Source organism: Bos indicus x Bos taurus, chromosome 7 (assembly GCF_003369695.1).
Source record: "Bos indicus x Bos taurus breed Angus x Brahman F1 hybrid chromosome 7, Bos_hybrid_MaternalHap_v2.0, whole genome shotgun sequence".
Classification (NCBI taxonomy): domain Eukaryota; kingdom Metazoa; phylum Chordata; class Mammalia; order Artiodactyla; family Bovidae; genus Bos; species Bos indicus x Bos taurus.
The window spans coordinates 27,197,882-27,218,205 of NC_040082.1; the positions used below are offsets into that span (position 1 = coordinate 27,197,882).

The 20,324-nt window shown below is 39.9% G+C and overlaps 1 protein-coding gene across 3 annotated transcripts in view; it reads right to left on the bottom strand.

Annotated features, from left to right (window-relative positions):
* VCAN (versican) overlaps positions 1 to 20,324 on the bottom strand; it is a 121,232-nt gene that overhangs the window by 21,170 nt on the left and 79,738 nt on the right. For all 3 annotated transcript variants that reach the window (XM_027545675.1, XM_027545676.1, XM_027545677.1), the window contains 3 exons: positions 17,409 to 17,522; positions 12,112 to 12,270; positions 10,844 to 10,926 (listed from right to left, as the gene is read on the bottom strand). In XM_027545675.1, coding sequence (XP_027401476.1) covers positions 10,844 to 10,926; positions 12,112 to 12,270; positions 17,409 to 17,522 — 356 coding nt within the window. The remainder of the gene's footprint in view (positions 1 to 10,843; positions 10,927 to 12,111; positions 12,271 to 17,408; positions 17,523 to 20,324) is intronic.

Here is a 20,324-nt window from a genome sequence, read left to right on the forward strand (position 1 = left end):
CAGTCACGTATGGATGTGAGAGTTGGACCATAAAGAAAGCTGAGCACTGCAGAACTGATGCTTTTAATGTAGTGCTGGAGAAGATTCTTGAGAGTCCCTTGGACTGCAAGATCAAACCAGTCAATCCTAAAGGAAATCAGTCTGAATATTCATTGGAGGGACTGATGCTGAAGCTGAAGCTCTAATACTGTAGACACCTGATGTGAAAAGCTGACTCATTCGAAAAGACCATGTGCTGGGAAAGAATGAGGGCAAGAGGAGAAAAGGGAGACAGAGGATGAGATGGTTGGATGGCATCACCAGCTCAATGGACATGGGTTTGAGTAACCTCCAAGAGATAGTGAAGGACAGGGAAGCCTGGTCTGCTGTAGTCCATGGAGCAGGGATATGACTTAGCTATTGAACAACAATATGCACACAAGTTAATGTCTTCGTGTGATTTAGTTTGTTTTTAATTAAAAACTTATGTAGATTAGTTATAAAAACATGACACTTGTACTAAAAGCTGACTTCTCTGTGTTCAAACTCTTTTTATCACCTGGAACCGGTAGGGCCACTGCTGCTCTTCCCATGGCCAAATGCAGATGATGCCAGGATGCCAGGGGTAAGCAGATAACCACCCAAGGATACAAGGATAAAAGCAAACTCCAAAGAGAAAACAGCGACCCTAGAGGACTGCTTACCCTTTTGAAACATATGCTGATAAGAAACCACCTTTGCACTAAATGAAGGACTCAGATAAACCACTCTGGGTTTACCTCCGCCCCCAACTCTCCGCCTTTCAGAACACAGGTCAAATGGTTATCTGCCAGGAGCTTAGGAGGACTACTTATTAGAGAAATCAAAACATTTGGTAACTTTAAAATGCCTCTCTCCCCTAGATGGCTCTGGTCACAATAGGCATTTGTTTGCAGTCTGCGGCATGGGGGGAAGGGGGGCGGTTGTATTTAATTTTGTTTTATTTAAATTGCCGGGTCACATGACCTCACTTCGAGGTAGAGATACACCCTCTTCTGATCCTGGTACTTGCTTCAGGTTACTCTGGTCTCGGTCCTTGTTTATTTATGTTTTAAAGGAGGTTATGGTTTTGCCGTTGTCTTTTAGTCCAACAACCAAAAGGAAAAGAGCAGCTTTGTTTTAAAGGAGAAAGAGACGTTTGTTTTGGTGTCCCTGCCCTAGGCTGGCAGCCTGGAGTCGGATCCTGCAAACATGAATACATCGAAGGGAAGAAAAACTAACTTGGGCTCTCCTGATAGTTGTTAAAGTGGCAATATGCCCATTATTTTCCTAGCTGGCAAGTCTCTGTGCGGGAGAGATGATCTGCCAGCTTTGGAGCACAGCACTAATCTTGTGTAATAGTGTGAGCTCACTGCCCTACAAAGTAGTAATTATCAACAGCAGTTTCCAAAGGATGTGAGTTCCTCCCACTGTGAGAGCACTTGGGAGATGGGGCCCCAGGCTCAGCCCCACAAGCCACTTGCGTTTAATCCCCACCATGAATGATGCCAGTGGGTTCCTTCGCCCCAAGTTTGTTTGTACAGGTCTTCAGTCAGGAAGTGCTAACGATCCAAATGCAACGTGAAACTGCCAAATCCATTCAACATTTTCTTGGCCTTTTCCTTGGTTATGCATTGCCTTAAACTAATTAGCAATTAAATTTAAATAACCGTGTGTGATTTTCAAGTTTCACAGAGCACTGTTGGAAAAGCCTCTGGGAGAAGGAACTACTGCATTGATCAATTCTTTTTTTAAGGGGAATTTTGTCAACTATGAAGTGATCTTCTGGTGGAGGGTAAATATGGTTCTTCCAGCTGTTTGCTGTCACGAACCAGCTGACTCAAGGAAGGGAAAGGAGGAGGTGAGGGTTTTGTGTTCTACAACTACTCTATTGCTCGATCTATCTCACGTGTAGAATCAGAAGAATCAATTCTTGTTTCAAATCAAACTGAACTGCAACACAAGTAAAAATTTTCACCAAGAGTTTAGTGGTCTTTTGGACAAGAAACTGAAAATTCTTCTACTCATGGGCAATGTGTGAAAGGAAGAGGAAACAGCCTACGTTTCCTTGGCTTTTAGGGTAATGTGATGAAGTCTGTGAGATTTAACATAATTAAATTAATGTTGATATGCAGTGTGACTTGCTCATAGGGAAGTGGCATTTGACTTGGAGCTGAAGCCACAGCACAGCCAACACACATCCATCTGCAAACATTTGACAGGAAGTCTTCTAAGATTTTCAGGTAGAAAAAGTAAAACTGAAAGTTTTGGCTTGGGGGTTTTGTTTTGCATCATTGTTTTCTGCCAAATCATTCTCAATCCCTTCAAACCTACAAACCTACAAACAAACTTGGAAGACACGGTTAGTTAATTCTCTTGATTCTCTTTTCAATGTCCAAGACATCTGGGAGAGGGAGGAGGATACGAACCTCTGTGTTTATAAAAGGGTAATAACGGTACATTCCTGCAGAAAAAAAAAAAAAAATAATGGTTTATGGCCTGCAATTTGTTACTCTTTTTCTCTGTCCCTTTTAAGTGTCTCTTCCTGGATTAAAGGCCATTTCTTTATTGTTTCTACCTTTTTAAAAGCTGTGTTTTTTTTTCTCACCATACTTTGCATGACAGACTGAGGTGTTTATTTATGAAAGAAGAAAAAGGGACTCTGGATTTAAAGTCAAATCCACAACCGATTTAGCTATCTTTCTGCATCAACTCTGCATCATGACCAGGAGGGCAAGTGAGTATTCCAAATTCTAGGAGGGCCAGTTTGCCAATGATCAACCATGTTTAAAAAAAAAAAAAAATTGCAAAATTCCGATATCTTCCAGAATATTATTCCCATAGCATTTTTTAAGCACAAAAAGGATATCAATAAGCACTTCATAATCTATCTCATAACATAAAGGCACAAGATTAATTAGCTAGAGCTAGAAAATAAGACAGCTATGGATTTGTGAATTACTAACTTGTTTGAGAACTTTCTGACTAGAGCCAGACAAGTGCAGAGAAAAGGAAGTCTGTTGTCTCCAAACACGACCCTGGAGAGTGAGAAGGAGGCCGTGACTACTTCCTAGGAAGCTGACAAGCTACCAGTCTTTCACAGAGTGACACTGAGTGCTGATAAAACAGAGATGACAGGGGAAAAGTATAAAAGAGATGTAGAAAGTGCTCTTTTTAATGTATAAGGATAAAGCCAAGGGTTTTTCCCTTACAAATCAGACTTTCCTAAAGCTCCTCAACGTTTTTTTAAAGGGAACTGGATTGTCAGTTCTATTCAATCCTCAACCTCTGGACATCGAAGGTGACATTTTCCTTTGAAGTAATCGCATTTGATCCACTGAAGCATCTGAGCCCCAGTGGTGAGGGGGCAGTTTTGAGCTGCTGTAGGAACTGACTAAAAAGAAGACTGAAAGGAGCAATACAGACCTCAGGAGAATCCTGTGAGAATTCTCTGAGAGTTTTATTCCTGGGTGGTTAGAGAGAGGAGGGGGTAAGAGAGTACAAGCTTTAAGTCTCTGAGGCCCACGGGTTGATTTTAAACTGGGGAGTTGTGTTATAAAAAAAATGGTGTGACGAAGGCACTTAACAGTTTCCAGCATCTTCCTAACTTTGCTGTCCATGGACACACTATAATCTGTAGTTGAAAAGCAAGTCATGAAATGATTTTGCCAGGATGCATGTAGGTGGAGAAACATAAGTGACTCCAGAGTGCTCCCTGAGGTCTGGCTCCCTCTGTGCTTGAAAGGACGGACTCAGATAGTGGATGGATAAAGGAAGCCCTGTCCAACTTAGCAACCACGTCATCCTCGGGGAAGCAACCCATAAGAAATGAAACAAGCTGAAAACATTCAGGAGTGGGATTCCTTTTGCTTGTTTCACTACATTTTGGATTTGGATAATAAGGTTTTTAAAAGTCTGAGTAATTGTCAGTTTCCCAAAACTTCATGGAAAATCAGCCCTGATAGAACTCAAACTTTTGAAAAGTTTGCTTTCCATTTTTTCTTCCCAAGGCTTATATGTATTCTTGGGACAACCATGGACAAAATTGTCATCATTTCCAGGAGGAACATCTGTTTTCCTTTGAGTTAATAACTTTCGTAAGATGCATTATGCTCAGCGACATACTTCTGATTCACAGAAACATTTTTTTTTTCTTTTTGTCATGTTTGAAATACCACCTATTTTATGGTTTAATTTTTTTCATACTGATACAACTTTAAATAAAACAATTTAGAGAAACAAGAATTGTCATGGGGAGATTCAGCCAAAAGACTTGATGAGTCTTTTCAGTATTCAAAAGATAACACAGTGAGTTGGTTGAGTAATGTATGGATACTGATTATTATTCAAATATCTGTTTTTGTCAACCACTCTGCTAGGTGCCAAGAAAATAGGGATGAAAGTTAATCTCCACCCCAGAAAGCTCTGTGTCAGGAAATTAACACCACAGGGTTCAGTGGTAGGATGGGAAGAGCGCACAAAGGTTTCTGCAACACAGAGGAAGAGTCCTTCGTCACATCCAGCTAGGAGGGTTTCCTGGAAGAAGGCGACTCTTAGCTAAGCAAGGTATTCAAACATTTATCAAGTGAATTTAGGGCAAGAGGTGAGAGCATTTTGAGACTGAGGGCACGTGAATGTAAAGACCCGCAGGAGTGAGATGTCATGGCTTATTCCTGAAACTGTGGGTATTTTGAGATAAGACAGCCTAGGAAGTGGCAGATGGAGTAAGTGGGCGTGATATGCGTCACAAATAATTACAAAATTTTATCCTGAAGGCAAGAGGAAGACATTTGCAGAATTTTAAAGGGAGTACAATAGTTCAGAGCAAGGGAAGAGGAAGGTCATAGGCAGTGGAAAACAAGATCTGGGGGAGAAACACTTCAGACTAGTCATTCATTTAACAATAGGTTAAAGAAAAAACTTAAAAGTCAGCTAATAGTATAGAAGCTAGATAAGCAATGTTTGTTTAAGTTCGCCAGCTTTAATGTGTATTTAACTTGAATGGTTTAACTTAGTGTCTTTGAAGACATTACTTGGGTGACAAGGAAAGTAATTCATTATGGAAGTTATTTGTCAGGCTTTCTAACAAGCACTTGAGGCATTTTGCTGTGAGAAATCAATAGTCAAGTTAAAGAATGACTGGTGAGTAGAAAACCAAAGGACAAACTGAAATGTGACTGCTGAGTAGGAAAGCAAGTGACAAAATAAAAACTGTGTTAAGAGAAAATAGCCTTCATAGAAATCAGAAAGGTGAGGCTAGAACAAATACTGTTCATGAGTACAATTTTGTGAAATTTATTGGATAAATACTCCAAATAAATAACAAAAAATATTTTAAAGATTCAACAAAGGCAAGAATTTGTCATTGTAGCAACATCCTATTATACAAACCAATAATGTGGAATGAAGCCATCAGAATCTGAAGAATAAGGGCAAAGTAAATAACTTGGCCAAATAACACTATTAATTTAGTATAAGCATATAACCTGAATTAATCCAGCTATAAAGCATAATCACATTAAATACGATACACTGCAAGTTTTTTGGAAGCAAAGTTTAATGATTTCAAGAAAAGAAATGATTGAAATTGAGACCTAGTATCAACTTGTTTGTTTTAACTGTAAGACTGAATGACACAAGATAATATACGGTAAATATCAAAGGTTCTTTTTGTTTTAATACTGCTCTACCTCCCAAGAAGGATAAGCTCTAATAAACCTTTCAAACAAAAAATGGGAGTGGGGGGAGAGAGGAGAAATCTCTCTAAAACATAAACAAAGTCCTTGAAATTGCACACAGTCAAGTTAACACCATTCCCAAGTGTAAGCAGATACTGCTTTTCCCAAGGAAGAGTTTACTATTAGGGATATTTTCAAAAGCAGGACACTTGGCGTAAACAGCGAAACAAAGGGGAACTATTTTATTCCAAGGCCTGAGCACACATGGAACCTGTTAAGGGGATGGTGGCTGCAGAAAGAACTACAAACGAATTTAAGAAACACCTAGGCTGCCTCGGAAAGGAAGGATGGAGGCAAGGGTGTTTGAAAAGCAGAAAGTGGGCCAGAGATCAGTCGAATAGGAGGGAGACAGACTGTTGGGCAGATGGCCTCTTCTGTTCCAAAATGTTCAAAGTTAAGGACACTTCTTAGCACACTTTTATTTTACACAAAGAGTGAATTAAGAAGAAACCGGGGGTCTGTCAGAGTTTTTCCTAGATTTACTTGTGGCATTTCTTTGATAAACTTCACCTTGTTTATGACATTCATTTGCTGCCTTCTTCAAATTGAGCCCCATTTACTTGGTGCTCTCTCCAAAACCCTTGGGTTTGCATTAGAAAATGTGAATTAATTAAGGGAAAGTTTCTTGTTTATGGGGTATAGTTATCTATCTTAGGTCACGTTACCTTCATCTGAAAATATCAGAGTGAGTGAAAGTTGCTCAGTCTTGTCCGACTGTTTGCGACCCCATGTACTATACAGTCCATGGAATTCTCCAGGCCAGAATACTGGAGTGGGTACCGTTCCCTTCTCCAAGGGATCTTTCCAACCCAGGGATGAACCCGGTCTCCTGCACTGCAGGCGAATTCTTTACCAGCTGAGCCACCAGGGAAACCCAGAAAATATCAGAGGAAGACCATTATTTCTCCTTCGAAAAAGTGCAATACTCACTTATTTACCAAGTTTAGGACCAGTCTAAACTATGGAAATGGTAAGTAAGTTATTATTTCACGTGTGTTTCACAGTATAGTCCATTAAAACTTAATGGACACAGATTAAAAAAAATCATCGAATTCAGCTGGCTTGCTTCAGAAGAGTGGAATAATGACATCTGATGAATCAAGCATATCTGAATGGCACCTGACAAGCAAGATAAATTCCCTAAGATTTTTTTCAGACCTCCATCTGCTAGCTATAAACCAATATTCAAGCTCACTAACCAAACTCAGAGGGAGTATAGAGCCTTATTCTACACACCTTCAGAAAGAAAATGCAGACAAGAGAACCACATCTTTGAAGAGCTCAATTGCTCATGGAGAGACCAGAAAAAACATTTCATTTCAGTTCAGTTCACTGTGTCGTGTCCGACTCTGTGACCCCATGAATCGTAGCACGCCAGGCCTCCCTGTCCATCACCAGCTCCCGGAGTTCACCCAAACCCACGTCCATCGAGTAGGTGATGCCATCCAGCCATCTCATCCTCTGTCGTTCCCTTCTCCTCCTGCCCTCAATCCCTCCCAACATCAGGGTCTTTTACAGCGAGTCAACTTTTCACATGAGGTGGCCAAAGTATTGGAGTTTCACCTTTGAAGACTCTTCAGAGTCCCTTGGACTGCAAGGAGATCCAACCAGTCCATTCTGAAGGAGATCAGTCCTGGGATTTCTTTGGAAGGAATGATGCTAAAGCTGAAACTCCAGTACTATGGCCACCTCATGTGAAGAGTTGACTTATTGGAAAAGACTCTGCTGCTGGGAGGGATTGGGGGCAGGAGGAGAAGGGGACGACAGAGGATGAGATGGCTGGATGGCATCACTGACTCAATGGACGTGAGTCTCAGTGAACTCCGGGAGTTGGTGATGGACAGGGAGGCCTGGCGTGCTGCGATTCGTGGGGTCGCAAAGAGTCGGACACGACTGAGCGACTGGTCTGATCTGATCATTCCTTCCAATGAACACCCAGGACTGATCTCCTTTAGAATGGACTGGTTGGATCTCCTTGCAGTCCAAGGGACTCTCAAGAGTTCTCCAATACCACAGTTCAAAAGCATCAATTCTTCAGCACTCAGCTTTCTTCACAGTCCAACTCTCACATCCATACATGACCACTGGAAAAACCATAGCCTTGACTAGACGGACCTTTGTTGGCAAAGTAATGTCTCTGCTTTTGAATATGCTATCTAGGTTGGTCATAACTTTCCTTTCACGGAGTAAGCGTCTTTTAATTTCATGGGTGCAATCACCATCTGCAGTGATTTTGGAGCCCCCAAAAATAAAGTCTGACACTGTTTCCACTGTTTGGCCATCTATTTCCCATGAAGTGATGGGACCAGATGGCATGATCTTGGTTTTCTGAATGTTGAGCTTTAGGCCAACCTTTTCACTCTCCTTAGTGACATGGAAAAGTACAGAGCATGAGGATATACAAACCCAGTCTATAGGACCAAGGACAGGCTGGAGATAGTCAGGGACTTTGCCATCAGATCAGTACGTTTCAAATGACAGACTTTACAAGTACTTGACTGGGTCAAATGCATCTATCCTAGCTCAGGGCAGGAGCATAGAGGTACCCAAGTAACACGCACACTTAGAGATAAGTCATGGTCCAAGTCTGCAAAGCACAAGTAAGTACCCACCAGAACTGGTCACCTGAGTGCCTGGCATTCCAGCTTCTGTAATAGAGCTTACAAGAACCTGCACTTTTACTGGGCTATTTATAAGGGGGAGACTTAATAGTGGGTAGCCTAGACCCAATTTATCCCACAGGAATGAAGCCTACATTCAACAAGGGAAAACTTACTAAATGCCTATATTACATAATAAACTTCAACAAAATTATAAAAAGTTTTAATTGTCTGTAATATACATGAAAAATCTTTAATTTTTATGTTTGCTTACATTAATAAAAACAATATTGTCTATCTTAAATTAAAATTTATATGTAAGAACTCATCTACATGAACCACTATTAATATGAACAAAATTATCAGCCTGCAATTACTACTGATTTCAGCAAAATGAAAATATACAGATGTAACAACTGCAGATACATTAATACCATCCACCCAGGACAAGTAGAAGAAAATGAGACTTTTGATGAAGTGAAAAGTGAAAATGTTAGTCACTCAGTAAAGTCGGACTCTTTTCAACCTGATAGACTGTAGCCCACCAGGCTCTCTGTCCTTGGAATTCTCCAAGCAAGAACACTGGAGTGGGTATCCATTCACTTCTCCAAGGGGTATTTCCAACCCAGGGACTGAACCTGGGTCTCCCATATTGCAGGCAGATTCATTACTGTCTGAGCCACCAGGGAAGCCTAAGACTCCTGGTACAAGGGCTGAAATCCTATACCTTACTGAGAATATATTTTATGGACAAACTACTTTCTGTACTTTTTCTGCCTCTTACCAAAGAACTTACTTATGGACACAAACGACAAACAATGTTGATTAAATATAAGGAGTGATGACAGAGACAGTGCAAGCCAGGGTATTTTAGGGTTCCTAAAGGCAAAATGTGATAAGGGATACCCTTTTTAAAGTCAAGGAGGTACCAGCTAGGAGAAAGCCTATGGCTTCTCCCCTTAATAGCATTGTGACTGTGGGCAAAAGTTTAGCCTAACTGACCTTCATTTTCCTATTAAAATAACCACCTGATGCCTTTCTTACAGGTTACTGTGGAGAATAGATGAGTACAAAATGCTGAGTACAATGATGGACACAGAGATGAACTGAGGGGCATGTCCAGGAGAGCACAGAAAAGTTTTCCTGAACAGGCAGAGCAGAACTTCTGAAAACAATAATTAGTTTGGCGTCTGTTCTAGAATGAACTTCACATTTTGCCAAACTCATTAAATCCAGATGAGTGGCAGTAATGAATGAAACTTAAGCACACACAAAAAGTGTTTAAAAATTATTTTCAGGTTTTCCTCTTGTTTATCTAAGTTAGAATTGAATTTACACTTAACTGTCTAGCCTAGTAGATCCCAAATCTTTGTCTGCATTTTAGAATCACCCAGGGAACCCTTAGAAAATATAGCTGCCAGAGGTTTTGCTTTAATGAATTTGAGCCGAAGCCTAGACACCAGTTTTTGTTTTTTTTTTAAATTACGCTCCCCAGGTGATTTTAATGAACAGCCAGAGCCCAGAACAACCACTATAGCTAGCTGCACTTGAACTGCTGCTGCTGCTGCTAAGTCGCTTCAGTCCTGTCCGACTGTGCGACCCCTTAGACGGCAGCCCACCAGGCTCCCCCGTCCCTGGGATTCTCCAGGCAAGAACACTGGAGTGGGTTGCCATTTCCTTCTCCAATGCAGGAAAGTGAAAAGTGAAAGTGAAGTCGCTCAGTCGTGTCCGACTCTTAGCAACCCCATGGGCTGCAGCCCACCAGGCTCCTCTGTCCATGGGATTTTCCAGGCAAGAGTACTGGAGTGGGTTGCCATTGCACTTGAACTAGTTCTTAGGAATTAGACTCATGCATTTACTAGCAGTGACTCAAATCTAAAGAACCTTATTGAAGTCTACTCAAGGATGTGGGCAGTATTATCAAATCACTTTTTTCTTTAAGAGGTAGAAAAATCTAACAGACCATATAATTAGTCAACTGAGTTTGAATAGAAAGAAATTTATAAGATCATAATTCAACAATCCTTTCTAAGATGTAAAAAAAAATGAGCATTTTTTGCTCAGATAAAAATGAGCCATGCCTTATAATATCAGATTTCCAGTGCAATTATGTAAGAAGAAAAGGTTTTGTTTTTTTTAAAGGATGTTTTCTGTCACATTTATTATTTCCCTTTTTGCTTTGAAGCTGTAAAAACAAAGATAACCATCTGAAAGACAGGCCTGAGGCAATTCTGATGATTGTGCAGTTTACCTGTTCAATGGAAATGCAATATACTCTTCTTTTAAGAGGGCCACCCTGACTAATATTAGTAGCTGGATCTGTTCTCAGGGAACGAACTATTTTAACCCCTGTCTATTTTACCAAGTAGATGAAATATTACACTGATTAGATGAAAATATCACTGAGCAAGACGTTTAATTGGTCTGCAGCCTAATGTGTCTCAGTAAAATGCCAGCAACCCACAGTACCAAGTTCTAGAATTGGTATCATTTTAATCAGCAACTTACCAGTGTGCTGCCATCAGTCCAACGGAAGTCATGCTCAAACATCTTGTCATTGAGACCTATCCACTGATAATCATGGCCCACACCTGAGAAGGAGAACAACACAGACATTTTTATTGCCTTTCCCAATTATGGATGAAATGTATCAAAGAAAGTTATTTTTGGACTGAATCATGAATCCTCTCCTGGCTGAATTTCTGTTTAGTTGCTCATAAAAATCTTTCATGGTCTAACTATCTTTTGTTCTTCTGCCCAACGTGTTTTAAACTAAAAAGCTAATTTGCAAATATCGTGAATAAAATATCAGACATGGACAATTATTTCCCTAGCAGTTTACTACAATTAAGTAATTTTTTCCATCTTTACTCATGATAGAAACTTTCCACTTTTTTTTATTAAGCTGTGCAGTTGGCAAAAGTTCAGTGAACCAATAAAATGTGACAGATCTCACCCATACTAGACTCATTTTGGAAGCCACATGTTTCTTCTCAAAGCATTTTTAATGGTGAGCACCTAGACTGGACAGTTCTGCAAAACTTCCTCAAAAATAATGACTTTCACCATGGAATGAGTCACAGGCAAAGACACCATGAAAACACTTAAATGAACCTCTACCCAGATTGCAAATTAACAATCAAACTTCTAAAAGATAGCAGGCACCATAAGAACATATTAAATAGATCATCAAACAATGTTTCATGAGCAAAAAATTTCTATGTATTTTCTACATAAAAGCTAGCTGCCCTCCTCTTTGCCATAGTCTAGGAAGTTATTAAACAGCTCTGGTAATAAGTTTCATTAGCTTTCAGCATCCATAAGCCAATTATGCACAGAGAATAACATTAGGGTGCTATTATAATTTAATTTTAATTAGTGGGATAAAAATAATTGAAAGCAATTTTCTCTTTAACTTTAGACAACATATGTACATATTCAAAAACCAAAAAGTATGGGAAGAATTAGATTGGAAACTTAAGAGGTGGTCATTTCTGTAAGTTAAAAAATGATTGAATAGCAATTTCATATGATTCCACCTATAGCATGCTATTTCAACCATTTCTGGTGGCAAATCAAGAAATGTCTGCCCATGTTACAATTGAATGTTTCTCAAAATAGGGGACTCACATAGGAGACATGATTTAAAGCATTTTACAGATGAGGGATTTAATAAGTTGGGTCACAACTGAGAATGCTACTTGTTTCAGTTAGATACAGGAAAAACTAAGAAGGTGGTAAGATTGAATGAAAACCCATGTATATTTGGTACATACGATTCACAAACATTTGTTCCTCGTGAGACAGGATACTGGTGAGATGGGCGCCCTGCAGACGGCATTCCCGTTCAGCTGCATCCCACGTCCGTCGATGGGCAAAGTACTTGTAGCACTGCCCTTGAAATTTGTGCCAGCCATAGTCACATGTCTCCGTGTCTGGGAAGAAACAAGGATGGGCTTATTAAACTCACCTATATCATTCAAACTTGGTTCACTCATCCAAAAGTTCATAGACATCCCAAGCCACATCAATGCAATGTCCCTGAAGCAAGGGATTCACCAATTTTGGTTACAGTGACAAAGAAATCATGATAAAGAGAGCCCAGGTGATTCCTGCCAAATGAGTGACAATACATCTTAGGACTGGAAAGGCACTATCGAACTGCACTTTCCTTGATGAAAGCCAGTATCAGCAGGAGAAAAACTGGAAAAGGGGCCAATCAAAACTTCTGTAGGCTGCAGAGTCTACTGACTCACTTGTGAAGCAACTGGGGCTAATAATTTCTTACCAAACTTTTCTAAAGAGAAATCAGTCAAATGATAAGATAAGAATTCTTGCTAAAAGGATTATGAATGCTCTATTTGCATAATGACTTCAAAGGCTCTGGAAATAGTCCTTCCCCACTTCCCAGAGAGCTGCATGGTCACAGGTTCTTGTCACGTAGATTTACTAAGAGAAAAAAATTCTTCATCAATTGGCAGCTTCTGGGATATCACTAACAACTGTGAGCCTTTTTCCCAAAAGGAGAAGGAGTATAGGTAACTCCCAGTGCAAAAGCATCAGGATTTGAAGTTTATCAAGAGTGACTTTAACTTAGTACCCCTCATTTCATCAAGCCATATGCACATATGTAGATATGTGTATGTGTATTAATATATACATACACTTTTTCTCTTTTGAAACAAGCATACTATAACCAGTATCCTGGTGAGATGAAAACATTTGTCAAATATGTTTAAATTTTACACTGGCAGTAAACTTCAGCTATATTTTCTAGATTGCCACTTTTTAAGTATATCAAAAGAAAGTAGTCTTGCACATAGCATTGACTTCTCATTGGCAACCTTCTCAGACTAGCCCACTCACTGCTGCTGCTAAGCCACTTCAGTCGTGTCCGACTCTGTGTGACCCCATAGACGGCAGCCCACCAGGCTCCGCCGTCCCTGGATTCTCCAGGCAAGAACACTGGAGTGGGTTGCCATTTCCTTCTCCAATGCAGGAAAGTGAAAAGTGAAAGTGAAGTCGCTCAGTTGTGTCCGACTCTTAGCAACCCCATGGACTGCAGCCTACCAGGCTCCTCCGTCCATGGGATTTTCCAGGCAAGAGTACTGGAGTGGGGTGCCATTGCTTTCTCCAAGCCTACTCACAGGTGAGATTAAAATATGCATTAAATGATGATCAATAGAAATCATTTTAACTTTCATAAAGCATCTCATGAAGATATTGAACCAGTTACATGTAAAAACGAACAAAATGGCCAAGTTTGTGAAAGTGGGGACACTGTGAAAACTCCACATTACCTAATGATCAGACGCCCCTCCCCTAAATTTTACTGATTGATGAAGATAACAAAACTCTATTAGATGAAATAAATGCTCATTTTATATGTCTGACTTGGGGGCCAAGCTGAAAGTCAGATTGTTTCCTGATTCTCACTCCATTTATTCCTCCTCCTATAACTCATTGTGGGAAATCATGCATGATGAGAGACTTAACTTTTTTCCTGGCTTCAGTGATTAAGCCAGAATCATAAAACAGATGCAGCTTATCTCTGAGAACAGTCCTTATTTCAGTTTAGTCTATCAGGCCTGTTGTTTAGTTAGAGCCAGCTGACTAATTGATTTCAACAATGTGCACTGGAAGTTTTGAGTTGTATTACAGAGTTGTTTGGACACCACCAATCTCATAGGAAAGGACTCAAGACACAGATAGGCAGTTTTATAACAGTAGCACTCAGAACCCAAGAAGGAAGCCTATTTTGGCTACTTGGAAATAGCGGGTTTTCTTTTGGAAAGTTCACATGGAAGATTTCAGAGGAGAAGTGGGAGGGGTGAAGAGGAAACAGATCTTTATATATGAAAGGGTTGCGGGGGCGGGGGAGAGGTAGAATCGGGAAATTTGTTAAAATATCCTTACTGCCAGTCAGTGCTGTGATACTGTAATAGCATCAGTTCAGTTCACTCACTCAGTCATGTCTGACTCTGTGACCCCAGGGACTGCAGCACGCCAGGCTTCCCTGTCCATCACCAACTCCCAGAGCTTGATCAAACTCATGTCCATTGAGTTGGTGATACCATCCAACCATAACCTTGGAAATTATCATTTATTTGAAGAAACACAGTTCAAGATTCTAGAGGATCCCTAGCTTACTGAATAATACATCAGAAAAAAATTATTCTCTACCCTCTTTCTTATCCTCTATTAGCCTAAACAGTTTTGGTCTGGTTTTCTTTGTCTTTTATCACTAAGAGAAAGTATTTTCCTCTTAAGTACAGAAAACCAAATGATCCTAAAAATTTAGATACATGACCATGACACTGCCCCAGTTCCTTTCTCAGTTAGCACATGTGTACAGAAAATAGAGGCAGTGTTTCTGCTAAAACCAAACAGGGACAGATTATTTATCTGTACTCTTCCAATGATTGTAAATAGATGTGCAAATACTTAACAGAGTGAATTTTTTTTAAAGAAGCCAAATAACCACACCAATTCACTTAATCCTTATTATTCATGAATTTAACAAACACATAATGAAGGACAATGTGTCAAGCAGCACCTTCTAGCATGCAATTCTGAAAGGAGTTATCAGAAGCAGTTTGTCTTTTCAATCTTAGCTAAAAATAATGTGATACACATCTTATTTATTAAAAGGCAATGCTTTCAGATGATGCTTTCTTAGGCATCAGTCTACGTTTGGGAATATTTCTTATGCTTTAAGACTCCTATAGTCTATAGGTTATACTACAAAGTCCCACATTTAGTTTGGCCTGTGTATGTTGGGGGAAGATGGGGAGATTACAACAACACTTGTTCACGACCACAGAGGCTGAAATTGTCATTCTTAAACAACCTCACTAAAACTCTATTCTCCTTATGCTATATAGGTAACGTTTTCAACACTCCTAACATATAGCCCACAAGCCTTAAGAAACTGTCAACACTCTGGCACTTCTGTTTGGCAAGATGTATCTTGACTTGGGGGCAAATTGTGTGTACAGAACTGTCCCTCCATGGTTCTAAGACCTTCTTCTAGATTTTAAGATCTGTTATCATTCCACCAAATGCGTCCCCTCTTTCAGAGTTGCTGGGAGTTGGGAAGTTACTAAAGCAGAGAACAGAAAAGGTCAGCTGAAGAAACAACAACACAGTCATCACCGAAATTTGGATAGAAAACTGTTTAGAGAACAATGCCGCTGTTAATGAAGAAAACATTTGTTCTTAGGCAACCTGAAAAGGGAGAAAAAAATCTTTCAGTGTCCTGGCAGTAAATCACAGGAGCACAGCTGCATCTGGTAAACAGACTGGGGTAGTTATTCCTCAGCGAACCTTGCTGTAAGATAAAATAGAAGGTACCTGAAAGGCGATACCAGAAACAAGAAGAAAAATGAAAACTTTTTCTTTTTAATATTCTCTTAAAAGGAAGTAAAAGGTAATTGCCCCCAAACTTCCTTCCAAAGATGTTACTGCTGAGTCTATCAGCTTCACATATAAATAAAATGCTTTTCGTTAAGAGTTACTTCAGAAGAGTGAAGATGTTGAAGAAATCTGGGCTTCCCAAGGCCACTGAGGTTCATTCTTCCCACTCTCTAATTTACTAGCTGTGTGACCTTGAACACATCACTTTTCCTTCCTGGGCCTCAGTTTCTGGTCCACTTAACCCACAGAAATATTGCTGTCAGCCAAAGGAAATGGTGTACCTTGAAGCACGTGGTAAATTAAAAAGTAACCAACAAATAGTATCTCTTTGTATTCCCTGCCAAGAATTATGCTGAGTCAAGAAGATCAGAGCCTTTGTTTTGTTCAGAGCTCTATCACCCAGCACCCAGAACAGTGCCTGTAAGACTGCAGGTGTTCAGAACACTTGTGGCACAAATAATTTTTTGAATCACTCCTTGTACTGGGAACTAAGTGAAGCCAGAATCATTTTAACACATACAAAAGGCTCAAGCACCTCACCCTTTTGTTTTCTTCAAAAAATAGCATCTTTCCTACTGTTTTCTTTAAAGAAGAGGATCTTGTTTGGTCAATTATCATATTTATATTTTACAATTTTAAAACAGACCCATCCTATGCAGTAAGGAAAAAGAAAAGAAAACCCTAAAAAAGCCAAACATCATCCATCCCTTTCCTTTGGCAATTCAATGCACACTCCTTTTAGCTTTGCTTTAATTGTGTTGACATCCAGATTCATGCTGCAAAGCGGAATGTGGGGCCAGACCAATGTGTCTGAGTTATTAGACACTCATTTTCATTTTGTCTGGTGGAATGGAAGTTTGGCATTAAGCACTTTTATCAAAGCCAAACCACTGTATGACTTTAAGGAGAGGAAATCGATGTTCCAAAACTGAGTGTGCTGAGTATGCGATCTGTTTCTGATTGATGGGCTCAGAAATGTTACCATTAACCACCCAAAATACACTCTCAGGTTGGCCATAAAATGCAAATTACAGGGATCACTCAATTCAAGCCATCATGAATTTAGGCCTTTCATTCAGAAAAAAATAGATTTTTCTTCAGTAGGAAAGAAACCTGGTTCATAATATCTTTTCTGTAGTATTTGCCAAGTCAAGGTGAATGTATTCACACAACTGCATTAACTCATTCTCCAGAGATGATCAACTATGAACAATAAGACCATTGAGTCTCAAATGCTGAGAGGAGAAAATAAAGGCAATTAACACTGAATTCAATATCCTTGGTACAAGCTACATATGTAATTAAGGTCCATGACTAGTCTGTCCCCAGGAAGAATATGTACCACAGTGTTCCTTTTGGTGGATGGATGTCCTTAAAGGCTCAGCATGCCTGTCTGCAATTCCATTCTATCAGTAAAACAAAAATGATCAAATGAACATTATTGTTCAAATGTTGTGAGCTAAAAACGCATCAGGAAACCTAATGTATTTTGGCAATCTGCGAATTTCCTCTGCAGAAAAGAATATACAGTATGGTCAAAATTGCTAACAACAACAACAATAAAATCCAAATAATTATGACAAAGGGCTGTCCAGAATTAACAGTTGAGATGAAGTATCAATACTGTTCTTCATGCACATGTTGCAAAAGCTCTTACCTTGCTCACAAAGTGCACCAACGTAGCTCGGGAGGCAGAGACACCTGAAGGTATTAAAACCGTCAATACATGTGGCTCCATTGCGACAAGGATTAGAATGACATTCATCAAAATCTATAATAAAAGCCACAAAAGTACTTTCAGTAAAAGGTCAAAAGATCCTATTTCATAAGATTGCCAGGTAAAATACAGGATAGCCAGTTAAATTTGAATTCCAGATTAAAAAAAAGAAATTTTAGTACGTCACATCCTTTATTTAGGGCAAACTTGTACTAAAAACTTTTCTTTTTTAAATCTGAAATTTAAGTGTCACTGATCTAATATTTTTATGTGTTAAATCTGGCAACCCTAAGAAAATTTCAAGTATATTCAGAGTAAGGTCATTATCTCCATTGCTGTTAGATGAGTCCCATGAGCATTAAAACCAATAAAGAATCCCCCTAGCCTTCCCACCCCCAATTCTGACTCATGCTCTGACCACTTCAGTTGTGAAACACTGAAAATACTTCACTGGCTTCATAGCCTCCAGACCCTTCCCTTTCCAATATATCCTTCATTCAGCTGACTGTCATCTTCTTTAGGCACCATCAAGATAATTTTATTCACTGGCTTTTTTTTAATCTTTTTAAATGTTTAAATGTATTTTTCAATTTTTACAAAACTTTTAATTTTATATTGGAGTATAGCCAATTAACAACGCTGTGATAGTTTCAGGCGCACAGCAAAGGGACTCAGCCATATATACACATATCCATTCTCCCTCATTGGCATCTAAGCATTCCGCAGACACCGATTATCCAGGGTGGCAGTCGTCAGAATGTGGTCCCTGGACCAGCAGTATCGATATCACCTGAGAATATCAGAAATGCATGTTCCCAGGCCCATCCAAGACTTACTGACTGGTATTTGGAGGATGGGAACAACAAATTGTGTTTTACCAAGCCCTCCAGGTGATTCTCATGTACACTAAAGTCTTAGACTTTAGACTAGATCCCACTAGCTTTCCACTGTTCTTTCCCAGCGTTTCTCTCTCACAACCCACTAAGTAGGCATCCAGAATACTCGCGGTCCCCCAGACGCATCCTGCGTTTGCGGTCTCTGCTTTCGTTTGCTGTGTTGAGTCTTTCTCTCCCACTTATGAAAATCCTCCCTAATTTCAGTGTCTATATTGAATACAAACTTTCTAACAGACATCTATGATCTCTTGTGATGAAACTAATACCTTTATTTCATTGCATTTTGCAGTTACACTAAAAATTTAGTTAATGTTTATATAAGTATTAAAAATGAATATATGTGTGTTCGGTCACTTTGGTCATGTCCACCTCTTTGTGACCCCCTGGACTGTAGCCTGCCAGGCTCTTCTGTCAGTGGGGGTTCTCCAGGCAAGAATATGGAGTGGGTTGCCATCCCCTCCTCCAGAGGATCTTCTCAACGCAGGGATCTAACCCACATCTCCTGCATCTCCCATATAGCAGGCAGATTCTTTACCACTGAGCCACAAGGGAAGCCCAAAAATAAATATAAAAAATAAATTAAATTTCTAAGAGATATATGCTGTATTCTTACCTAAAGAAATGACCTTAGTAGAAATGATAATATATTAATATCATAATAATGGTTTTATATTGCTTGCTAAGTGCCAGTCATTGATCAAACAGTTTCACATATATTAACTCATTAAATTATTTTCAATTGATTGTAATGTGAAAAAAAATGGGGGTCACACATATACTTTTATACTGCACACATAAATTTGAGGGCTTCCCACGTGGCTCAGTGGTAAAGAACCTGTTTGCCAATGCAGGAGACCTATCTTGATCCCTGGGTCAGGAAGATGCCCTGGAGAAGGAAATGGTAACCCACTCCAGTATTCCTGCCTGGAGAATTTCTTGGACAGGAGAGCCTGGAAGGCTACAGTCCAGGGGATTGCAAAGAGACAGATAGGATTTAGCAGCTAAACCACATAAAATATGTAAATTTGATATTTAAGATATAATGATTTCTTAAGTGTTATCTATTGTGACTCGATGGACATGAGTCTCAGTGAACTCCGGGAGTTGGTGATGGACAGGGAGGCCTGGTGTGCTGCGATTCATGGGGTCGCAAAGAATCGGACATGACTGAGCGACTGATCTGATCTGATCTGATTGTGATCTCTGTCTTCACTGGTTAGCACACAAATAGAACTAGCTCTGTTGACTTTTGCTCTTTTTTTTTTTTAAATATAAGCACTCTTTTAACATGAATGCTGGGGGTTTTATCTCAACATTTCTGTGTAATCTAAAGTATAAACTTTATTCAGTCATTATGAGAAAACCACTATGGTACTGCTAAAAGGAGCACCCGATGAGTAGCTCCCATCATTTTATTTCTTAGGGTCAAGGTCTGCTGCTACTGCTAAGTCGCTTCAGTCATGTCCAACTCTGTGCGACCCCATAGACGGCAGCCCACCAGGCTCCCCCGTCCCTGGGATTCTCCAGGCAAGAACACTGGAGTGGGTTGCCATTTCCTTCTCCAATGCATGAAAGTGAAAAGTGAAAGTGAAGTCGTTCAGTCGTGTCCGACTCTTCATGACCCCATGGACTGCAACCTACCAGGCTCCTCTGTCCATGGGATTTTTCCAGCAAGAGTACTGGAGTGGGGTGCCATCACCTTCTCTGAGGGTCAAGGTCTATATTTAGCCAAATCAAAACTGGAGTCCTTTTTAAAATTTTCTTCAGGAGAAGGAACCCCAAATAAGAATGGAAGTAAAAGGGACTGATTTAGTAAAGAGACAATGACGTTCTTTGGAATCCAAAGAGAGGAGGAAGACAACAATGTCACAGCTCCTCGAGGGAGAAACGGACTAGGCTGGTCTCTGGGCACAGCCAGAGAAGGTACTTTCCCATGACACGCCAGAGCAGCAAGTCATCT